At 32.7% G+C, this 12,211-nt stretch overlaps 1 protein-coding gene across 1 annotated transcript in view; it reads right to left on the bottom strand.

The window, feature by feature from the left end:
* Positions 1-12,211, bottom strand: part of CCDC178 (coiled-coil domain containing 178) — a 388,650-nt gene that overhangs the window by 286,069 nt on the left and 90,370 nt on the right. Inside the window, exons 10-11 of the mRNA XM_061169232.1 lie at positions 8,178-8,273; positions 7,822-7,958 (exon numbers count right to left, since the gene is read on the bottom strand). Coding sequence (XP_061025215.1) covers positions 7,822-7,958; positions 8,178-8,273 — 233 coding nt within the window. The remainder of the gene's footprint in view (positions 1-7,821; positions 7,959-8,177; positions 8,274-12,211) is intronic.

Below are 12,211 nucleotides of genomic sequence, written 5' to 3'. Positions count from 1 at the left end.
GAAGGAAGGACAAGAAGGGGAATATACAAATATAGTAGGCATGATAGATTGGTCATCTTAAAGGGTCAAATAATTGTTAGAGTGACAGTACTAGGAGAGTAAGTAAGCTGGAGAGAGAGGTGTTGGTTGTCAGAGAGTGGACTCTTAAAATTGAGATCAGCAGGTAATTCCAATATTGGAAATGACAAGATATAGGTAAAACTGTCATAGAGGGTGGTTGGTGTGAGGTGAAAGACAAGATTGTTAGGAATGTGTAGGTCTAAGAACTAAGAATCCAAGTTCTTGCATGTACTGAATACACACCAAATTCAGGTTTTGATCGCTTCTGAAGAGGGAGAGAATAGAAATAGGAAGGGCGATTTATTTGCAAGATTTTAATTCCTTTTTAAGAAAAGTCTAAACTAGGCTAACACATTGCTGAGTAGTTATTTTGAACGGTGCATATACCATTTTCTCTTTTAATATCTGCGAAATTAAAAAATAAAAGCAAAATAGTTTAAGAATTTTCATTCAAAGGTTTGCTGTCAAAGGTTTACTGTTTTTTTTTAAAAAAATCATAGTCTATATCTATACTCCTATGAAGTAACTCAAATTAATAGGCTGGTAAGACATAGCTAAATAAATATAAAAACACAGGACCCTGTGGATTCATTCTAAGTATTCCAGGCTATTTAACAACTTCAATAATATTCTAATTGCCATCTCTACAAATAAATCACCATCCTGTTAACTCTTGATAAACACATTTCATAAAATATACCAGTATGTCTTTATGGTGTTCAATAGGTTTTTTGCTCATTTCCCTCGATTATCAACCCCATCTTTGGATCACCGCAGTTACAATGGCATGGTCTTGCTTGAGGTACAGCAGAGAATTAGAAGTAGATATTCAGAATATTTTACAGAGCTTAAATGTAAGAAAATGGCTATATAGAAATTCATACCACACAGTTAACTTCAGCAAACTAAATTCAAACTAATCAATTTCAAATCATCTTAAACAATTTCATTTTCCTTGACTTAGGTTGCTTAAGCCTGCCTATTATGTGAATAAGCAATCAAGTGAAATTATATGCTCAAGTCAAATGTCCCAAATGTAAAAGGTCCATTGCAAATGGATGCTGGCTTATTTAAAAGACAAAATTATTAAATTATACACTGCTACTGCAAGGTAAGTAATCATATATCATCATCATCACCCAAAGGTCCTGCAAATATTTGTTATGCACATAGTACTGAACAAATTTTGTTAAGTATGGCATCTTTTTTTTAACGTTGCCATTTTTAAAATGAACTATATATGAACAATAGATCATATACTGAATTAATTATGTAATTTATTCAAATAGTATAACAGTTGGGACTGGCATCAAATGGTGAGATGGTGGATATAACAGTACAAACTGGGGGAAGTTTCATGGGAGTATTCACTAGATGTATGAGTGCCAATGATTTGCTTTAAGAATTTTCTATTATTTTTTGACTTAAGGAAATAAAAAGAAGCTGGGACTAAGGGGAAGGTGATTCACATAAATGGTCGAATAAAAAAGAAAAAACAAAGAAGAGTGTAAAAACAACAGAGCTCTTTTGAGAAAAGCAATGGCTATAGCCAAATAAAGAGATGGAGAATTGAATAAAGCAATAAGCTTTTGACTTTTTTTTTGAAGTAGTTAGTAAATGTGTCCAGAGCCTGCTGTAACACGTCAGAAATAGGAACCAAGACTTGCCAGTGAAGAGGAGAGGCAATGTTACTAAGCAGAAAGAACATAAATTTTGGAGTCAGATAGACCTACATTCAAATCCTGATTGCTCCTTATGTAATTGGGGGGATAGTTCCACACACAATTTCCTCATGTAAAATTTGCTTAATAATACCTACCATCAAGGTGTTATAAAGATTAAATTAAAACAAATTAAGGATAATATACACTGTGCTTGCACACATTGAATAAGGTAGTAATAATCAATACCACCTTTGTTTGTAGAGAGGGGAAAAATGTTACCATGATGAGAAGCACCTGGGAAGAGTTAATGTCTGATTTATTGTATGAATGCTCAATTAACCGTATTTAAAAAACAAGTGATTTAATAGTGGTTTTTTTAAATTAAAAAGTGTGTAACAGTATGGATCGTCATTACAGTGCTATCTGGTTAAATGAGATGAAAGACAATGAGAGAAAAAAATACAAATATAAAAAAAGGTAAATAATCATTAATATTGCTGTGGAACAGAAAAAGCACAGATAGATGTGGTATCAGAACATATAGCAGACAGAATAGAAGCACAGACACTGAAGCAAAAAAAGAAACAAGGATAACAAATGTTTATATTCAGCTCTCATTTGTTCATTAAGATATTTATTTAACACCTATTGAGAAAGACACAGACACCCACGCACATGCAGACACACACAATGCCTGCCAGCAAGGAGCTCAGCTGAGAGGAGACAACAAATAAGCAAGCCAACAGTAACTGTACAAAGTGTGATAAGTGCTAGGAGAGAGGTAACCAGGGAGAGTTACTTAATGGATACTTGTTGAGCACTGAATACATGTCAAGTGCTACCCTAAGTGATTGGGGTACAAAGATGAATTAAAACAAAGGTTGCCAGTTTATATTCTCATGAAGGAAAAAAAAGAGACATGAAAAAGATATTCCTCTGCAATCCTAAGTACAATAATGGAAGCAGCAGAAAAAGCAGTTAATACCACCTTGGTTTGTAGAGAGGGGAAAATAAGTTACCACGAGGAGAAGCATCTGGGAAGAGCTAATGTCTGAGCTATTGTATGAATGATCAATTAACCATATTTAAAAAACCAAGCCAAAAAAAAGAAGAGGAGGAGGAGGAGAAGGAGGGGGTGGGGGAAGGAAAAGAAGGGAAGCAGAGGAATACTAGAGACAAAGACTGCAAAGACTGAAGCTTAAAACATGAGTTTGAATATGTAAGCATTTTAATAAGCTAGAACATTAAAAAATCATGGAAGGGAGTAGTAAGAGATGTCTGGAGCTGTGAAGGTGACAGATGACTGTTTCTAATTTATCAGTCTGGAAGCTTTATCCTATAGCTGGTACGGAGCCTCTGAAAATTTTTAAAGCTTTTGAAAGTAAATAATAATTCATCCTTTGTAGATAAATTGTACCAGTGATGCTCTATATGCTGAATCTGAGGGCTCACACCGGGAACGAGGTAGACCAGTTGGAAGCCTATTTAATATTCCAAATAAGAGACAATTAGGACCTGGTTCATTTCATTGGTAATTGAAACAGACAGAAAGGAAAGCACCTATTGGAGACCTACATCTAAAAGACAGACTTAACAGAAGTTGGTAAGATGCTGGCTCTAAGATGGTAGAGAGGGATAATAGGATGATGCCTGAAACAACCTACTTGATAGATAATGGTGTCAAGATGTGATGTTGGGGGAGAGGGTAGATATTCAAAATGATACTATCAGGAGAAATAAAGGCTGTGGCTAGAGATTAAAAAGGAAAGTAAAAATATGATACATGTTAAAATAATGAGAGTAGGTAAAATTCCTGGGATAGGGAGTAGATCAAGAATGCAAATGGGCTGTATTTAGAATTCTGAGCTAATCTATCAGGGGACCAGCAGAGATAAACGAGAATTCCTAGAAAGAACAGCTTCAGAAAGTTAAAGGAAGAATCAACAGCGTGGGATTTTGAACCTCAAAAAGAGATAGCCACAAATGCTTGGGTCACATAAAGAAAAAAAAAGCCATGCAACGAGATTAAAAAATATCCTCCCTTAGGAAGGGAGGTCCCAAACCTTACCTCATCCAACTACCACTAAAATGATGCCTTTAAAAGAGAAATCTGACCATACGAGTTTTTTAGTGGATTTCCATACTCTTCAGCAGATTCCAAACCCCTTAAAATGATTCATTACCTGACACTTAGTTCCCTACCTTCAATATTTGTCCCTGCCTGCCTGCCACACAAAAACACATGCATACGAATTTATGCACGTGGGCGCATGCACACACACACACATATACACAAACACAAGTTAGGTAAAGCACTTGCTCTGAGCTCCAGCTACACAGTCAGAAGTACAGCTCTGTGAACTCACCACACTCTTACCTGTGCCCTAAGAGAATTTCAATTTTAATGTTAGATCTACTATTTGGGATTATTATTATTGGACTAACATGTTAATAAGCATATCTGAGTATTCACTAAAGGCCATTTAAATTGAAGTCAAATTAAATTGCAAAAGATGACATAAGAAAAATCCTGAATCAAAATATAGAAAATCAGGTTTCAAACGCCAGCTGTGCTAGCTGTGGGAATTAGGTTAGCTATTTTGCCTCTCTGAATCCTAAATTCTTTATTTCTTCCTTGGAAGCACATAATAATTGTTTAGAAAAAGCAGAATTCAAGAGAGGATGTATAAATATTCCACCTCCTTAGTGATCAGAGAAATGGAGTTTGAAACAATATTGAGAATATATTTTTTCATTTACTGTATTGCAATCGATTTTTTTTAAAACAATAGTAGTACTTAATGTTAGCATAAGTGCATAGCAGAACAAGCTCATGAACTGCTCAGCTTCAGTAAGTGGTATATTTCTGGAAAGCAGTTTTAGAGAGGGGTTAGAAATTTTAAAATATTATAGCCAATCTACTTCTATAAATCTACTTAGAAATTTTAAACAGCAATGATGCTAAGATTTCTGAACATAATATATGTACTTACAGAAAGTCATAAAAATAAAAACCTAAATATAAAAATTAGAGTAATCCTGGCAAAAATCAAGGTACATTAATATAACAGACTTTTGTACAGATATTTAAATGATGTATTTGAAATTTATATAACAGTGTGACAAAAAATTCAATTATGGGAATAAAATCAGAACACAGGTTCATCAAGAATGAAAACATCAGTAATATATTAATAGTGTTACCTCTGCCTATTGACATGATTTTAGGTTTTCAATCTGTTTTTGAACATTTTACACTTTCTTTTCTACACTAAATATGCATTATAATCAAAGGGATAAAAAGATCATACAAGATACTTTTGCTCTGAATGCCCTAGAAATTTGATAAAATGGAGCTTTGAATATCATGGTTTGGGAAACGAAAAAAAAAGTCTGGGTATATCCAAGGGCACAAATTGCAAAACAGAACCGCTTTCAAAAATATAAGGATGCAAATGATTAACTCAACTTTATCCTAGGACTCAAAGATTTTCCACAAATGGTTTCCAGAAGAAAATGGACAACACACAGTAAAGATAGCCAAGAGCACTGGGAAAAGAGACAGCAAAAGCATCAGCTAGAAGAATTAGATACAGAAGTAGATTACAAAGACTACAGGTATTTACATTATTGGATGCAGATTATAAAATAACTATTCATACTATGTTTAAGAAGTAAAAGATAAGCTTTAAGTATTTGCATCAAACAGGGAATCATAAAATGACTTACAAGATTTGGAAGAAAAGCAAATGAAATTTGGAAATGAGTAATTATTTTTGTATCTATCTATCTATTTTCTTCCTATCTATCTATCTATCCATCCTAGTAAGAGACTTGAAAAAACAAGATGAACGGCTGATTATGTGCTCACATATTGCCTCTGTCCTTTGTTTTCTCTTCCTTTGGAACATCACGTAGGTACGTGGCAGATGTGACTCTTGCCTGCACGTCTCTTAATCTCTCCTTCATGTTACAAACTTTTCACTAATTCTCTGTTCAGCACTGTGTAATCTGCTGCTAAAATCATCCATTTAATTTTTAGTTTCAAGTACAAATTTGAGAAAAAAAATAAGTGACATCTTAAGATGTTATCTGAACAAGCATAATGCGTACTATGGAAATCCTCTATAACCAGGGCTGCTACATTCCCGTTGCGTGTGATAGACTGTACTAGTGTTCCCAATTGTTCATTATCTCTCTTTTTAACAGGATTAGACTTCCCACCCAGTAGACATTGGGCCTGGCCATATGACTCGCTTTGTTCAATGGAGTGTGAGCAAGAGTAACATTTATCATCCTGTGGAAGCTACAGAGCCACTGAGTTATCTCACTAATGCACTTGTGCTACCAGAGCAACATGCCCTAGAAGGATCCCATCCTTCACCCTGCATCTGAGAAGCAGAAATTACATGAATCACACACACAGCAGACACACCTAGGCTGCAGTACAATTGAGAAATAAACCTTTATACTTGAATACCACTAAGACTTGGCGGGTGCTCGTTGGTGCTGGATAATGTAATAAAATGTAACTCTCACACTCTTCCTTTTCTCCAGAGCTGTCTCGTCATTACCCACTCTTACCCACTTACCCACTTACAGATTACCCACTCTTCAGATTTTTCTTCTCCTCTGGTTCTCTTTCTTAATAAAATAAAATAAAGTTTACAACTACAATTTTAGGTTATCCTTTAGAAAATAATGTTCCTTTTGCTTTCTTTAAAAAAGTATATTTAACATACAGATAAATTTTACAAATGGCTTCATTCCATCATCCAAAGATAAAATAAGCACAAAGAAATCTTATCAATCTTCCTACACAATTGTCCAGTATCATCATCACCTCTCTCCATTCTTTCTTCTTTCCCTCCTTTCAATAATTAATGATGGATAGCATAGTACATGTCAGGAACTATGCTTGATGATGAGAATTCAATGATGAAGAAAATATGGTCATGGCTTATGTCTGCCCTCATGGATCTTCCCATTTGTTGAGGAAGATGGACACCAGTCAAATATTTACATACACAAAGCTGCAAATATGACAAGCGATATGAAGGAAAAAATGTATGCCATATACATACATAATACAGGAATTGGACATAACTGGACAGTCAATGAAAGCTACCCAGAACTGACTTCTCAGCTGTAATCTTAAAGATAAGTAGTAATTAACTAGGTAGAAGGTGGAGGAAAAACATTTATTGAAAAGGAATTAGCATAAAAACACCTTAAGGGCTGAAAAAAAAACGTGACGAATAGGAGAAATTGAAGTAAGGCCATTGTATTTGAACCAAATAATAAGGCTGAACCAGGTGTGACAGGAGACTGCAGAGCCAGGCATTCCTGCCTACTCAGGAACCTTGTGGGGTATGTTAAAGAGGGGCTTTTGTTCCCTCACCCCTGCTAAAATTAATGCAAGTATGGAAGGAAACGGATCATACTTGTGTTAAAAAAATTAAAAGAAAAAAGAACGCACCTACCACAATGTAGATAATGGATTAGAAAGGGAGCATAGTTATTGCAGGTAAACCAGCTTTGGAAGGCAGCTATGCTCACCACTATGCCACCAACGCTGCACAAAACCAGCTTTGGAAATCACCAGTTCACAAGTTCATGCAAGACATGATGATAGCTTGTACCAGAGTGCTGGTGCAGTAGTGAAGCAGATAGATTAAAAAATTATTTAGTATGTGGAACATTTCTTGTTAACATGTTGAATATGAGGGTTGAAACAGGAAGGGGAATCAAGAAAACTCATAAGTTTATGAGCTAAGAACTCTAGTAGTTTCAGGGAAGAATTGAGTACTGACTGAAGGAGATCACAAGCTTGATTAGACACATTTTAAAGTATCTTTGAGTATAAGAGAATATGTTCAAAGGAAGTGATATGAATCACTTTTCATTATTTTGATTTTTCTAAATGGATTCAGAATGATAAAAGAGCAACATTTGGGATAGAAATAAAACTTAAGCTAATGATAAAGACAAACACAAACACCATCATACCACCCCAGGAACACAAAATGAAGTGATTTATTATATTTAACATATTACATATGCTATATAAGAATGAAAATCATATTTGCAATATTACCTGTCACTGATATAACCTAGTATAGTTTCAATATCGATCTCAAGTCTTCTATTTTCTTCCATCAATTGAGAATATGCTATTGAGACATCTGAAGAATCTTTTGCGATATTAGAAAGCTCAATATCCCATGTTCCTTTCTTTTAAAAAAAGAATAAAAGAATCATTCATACATGTTTACATAAAAATGATTTAAAATAAAAATTACTAAAAGTAATTTCATTATTACACATTGTTTTTTCTTTTTGAGTGAAAAAGAAAAAAAAATGTGTAATAATGAAATTACTTTTAGTTGTATGAGTTAATACTTGGGAATAGAGAATGGAGCTCTAGTGGGAAATAGGGAAACATCAACTTACTGTGGCATAAAAATTATTAAGTGCTTCCAAATATTCATTTTCATAAATATTTTTCTTCCAGACTAGTTGATCATAAATTCTTTTCAAATCTTCTAGCTAAGGAAAAAATACATACACACACACAATAAATTGTGGAGCTTTCCATTCTTCTGTAAAGTAAGAAATTATCTTTCAAATTATGCAACTATAACATAATATTGATTAAAATATTATAAAATAACACCATAGGCTGTTTTCACTTATGAAAATTGATGCAAGAGTCTGAATAAAATATAGCAAATCAAGTCTAACAGTATACAAATGCATAATCATGATAAAATAGAATGTATTTACTTTAGAATGTCTTTACTTTAAAAACGATAAAATAGAATGTATTTTAGTTATGTTATAAGAATTGATAAAAATTAGAAAATTTAAATCTTTGCTCTTACCAACAAATTAAAAAAGAAAATAACATAAATATGGCCAACACTACACAAAAAAGCCATTTGATAAATTCACTATCTAGTTTCCATAATTTTTAAACTAGCACAAGGAAAACACACCCAAATATAATATAAAGAATGAACATAAAATATCAAAATAAATCATAAAATACTGAACCCATGCCCACTGAACGCAAAAAATGAAACCAGATTATCTTTCATCACCATTGTTATTAATCCTGTTTTGTGAAATTTAGCTAAATGCAAGTGGATAATGAAACTAAGTTTTACTAGTATAATATAGAATATGAAAATATAATGTCTTCAATTTTAGATGATATAATTGAATACCCAGGAAGACAGAAGAGTCTATTTAAAACTACAATAAATTATTTTTGGAAAAAGTCATAAGGAAATTAATTGCTTTTATCTGTAAGAGTAATAATCTGTTAAATATATTGTGACAATATTTAAAAACTTTTGTCAAAAATATAAAGTATTTGGAAATAAATTCAACACAAAAGGGAGGACCTATAATACAGCAAACAAAAATTCTTATTTAAAAGCTTAAATCAAGAAAAAATGATATTTCATAGAAAGGTTTAATAAGATATACTGTCAGTTACCACAAAATTAATATAAGACATGATAAAAAGGAGTATTCTCTTTGAAACTTCATGAAATGAAATTCATATGGAAGAAAAGGTATGTGAGACTAGCCAAGAGGTATGTGAAAAATAAGAATAATGTTGGAAACTTACTACCAGATATTAAAACATCTTATAATACCACTATATTAAGGAGTATTTATTTTTGGCATTGCAATAAAGAACAGAAGGAAAAACTAGAGCCCAGAAATAGATCTAATGGTATTTGAATTCAGTGAGAGAGAAATCGTTTACTTTAATTAATGGTTTGGAAGAATGTAGAACCTCTGTTTAAAAAAGAAAGACAAAGTTATCTTTCTACTTCACATCTAACTCACATTATAACAAAAATAAATTTCAGATTAATAATAATTAATAATAACCTAAATGTAAATACAAAACAGTACAAATTATTAGAGTAATCAATATGAGTTTATTTGTATAATCTTGGGCTGAAGGATAATGTCACCTTGTCAAGTAAACCAAGATTTGTTGACATGTTTGATGGCATATTTTACAAAAGTTGTGTGGAAAAACATACCATAAACAAGACTGAAGGAAAAATAAGACTGAGAAAAATGTAAAATAAAAGCCCAATTTTCTGAGATATAGTCCTTATGAAGGGTATCAGTGGACACGGTCCATTAGGAATATCTGAAAACTCTTCTCTATAAAGGTAATGAGAAAACTGGCCAAAAAAAAGAGTCAAAATTAGCTTTTTTCAGAACTTTGGAAATTAAGTGAAGGTTTGCAGCAAATAGGGAGCACCTATTCAAGATAATCAGTCTAATCTGAGTAACAGGTATGATCTTTGTGGTGTTTTAACTTGTCCTAATCCTTCCCTCCAGGTCCATGATAGCCTTGAACAGCACACATTTGTGGAGAAACCCATCAGTTGGGCAGCCACCAGAGGGAGCAGAACTGATCTGGAATGCCTTCAAAGCCTCATTCTCACAGAACTGTCATTATTTGACCTGTCTGGTGGTTTTTTGCATGACTCCATCTGCAAGGACATCTGTATTTTCTTGATACAGAGCTCTCCCAGTACAAAACATCTCACCAGGAAATTTTCTCCCAAGCCATGATTGTCAAAATTTTAAGTAGAACAGGCAATTGATTAACTTTGTGGCCACCTGAGACAGTAGACAATGATTGGGACAAACGGTAAACTAACTGTTAGGCTATAAAACAAGTCACATTAGATTTTAAAAGATTAAAATGATGTAAAGTATCTTCTCTAACCACACAGGAACGAAATTAGAAATCAGTAACAGAATCAAATTTGGAAATACAAAAATATGTGGAAATTAAACAATATACTCCTATATAACCAACAGGTCAAAGAAGAAATCTCAAGAATTAGAAAATACTTTGAGATGAATGAGAATTAAAGAACAACATAGTAAAACTTTTTGGATGAAGTTAGAGCAACACATGTATACCTGAAAATGCCTGTAATAAAGAAGATCTCAAGCCAATAATCTAATTTTACATCTAAAGGAAATGGAAAAAGTAGAGCAAACGAAACCCAAAGCAAGTAGAAGAAAGAAAATAAAGTTTAGAGTGGTAACAAATGAGTATACAAAAAAATAAACAACGACAAAAACCTAATAAAACCAAAAGACAGTAATTTGAAAAAGTCAAGAAATTTAAGAAAACTAGATACACTAAGAAAAAAAGGTCAAATTTCTAAAATCAGAAATTAAAGAGGGGACATTACTATTAACCTCACAAAAATAAGAATGATTATAATGGAATACTATAAATCATTTGATGCTGACAAATTAGATAAACAAGATGAAATGGACAAATTACTAAAACGACATGAATTACCAAAACTGACTAAGAAAAAATAGAAAACCCAAATACATATATAACAGGTAAAGAGATTCATAATCAAAAAACTTCCCACACAAAAAAGGCCAGGAGTAGACTGCTTCACTGGTGAATTCTACTAAATGTTAAAAGATGAATTAACAAGAGTTCTTCAAAAACTCTTAAAAATTAGGAAAGAAGTATTCTACGAGGCTATATTACCCAATACCAAATCCTGCCCAAGACATCACAAGAAATGAAACTACAGACCAATATCACTTGTGAATATAAACACAAACATCCTCCACAAAATAGTAGCAAACAATCCAGTAATATATGAGGGATTATACACCACAACCAAGTAGGATTCATGTTGGGAATGCAAGATTGTTTCAACATGCAAAAATCACTTAATGTAATATACTGTATTAATATAATACAGAATCAAATTCACCTGATCCTCTCAATGGATATAGAAAAGTTATTTTACATAATTCCACACCCTTTCATGATGAAACCACTTAACTAACAACAACAACAAAAAAAAACTTATGAAATTTCCTCAGCCTGATATAAAAGTGTATGAAAAACAAACACTATACTTAATGATGAAAAATGAATGCTAACATCTGAGATCAGGAAGAACAGGATGTTTGCTCTCACCACTCATTTTTAACATTGTACTTGAGGTTCTAGTCAGAGTATTTATGCAACAAAAATAAATAATCTGGTTTCCATATTGGGAGGAAAGAAATACAAGCATTTGTATTTGCAGATTTTCAGACCTTATACATAGAAAATCCTAATGAATCTACAAAAAAAACCCCTACTAGAGTCTAGTATAAGTTTAGCAACTTGCAGGGTATAACACAGAAAAATTGGTTTTATTTCCATACAATAGCAATTAACAATCCAAAAATGAAATTAAGGAAAAAAGTTCATTTACAGTAGCATCAAAATTAATAAAATTATTAGGAATAAATTTTACTAAAAAGTGCAAAATTTATATACTGAAAACTATAACACATAGTTGAAAAGAGTTGAAGAGGCTTAAATAAATGGAAAGACACCTTTGTTCATGGATTAGAAGATGATAATACTCCTTTAATTGATCTACTGATTCCATGCAATCCCCTTTCAAAATGCT

Source organism: Eubalaena glacialis, chromosome 15 (genome assembly GCF_028564815.1).
Source record: "Eubalaena glacialis isolate mEubGla1 chromosome 15, mEubGla1.1.hap2.+ XY, whole genome shotgun sequence".
Lineage (NCBI taxonomy): Eukaryota > Metazoa > Chordata > Mammalia > Artiodactyla > Balaenidae > Eubalaena > Eubalaena glacialis.
This window is presented reverse-complemented; position numbering and strand designations above follow the sequence as displayed.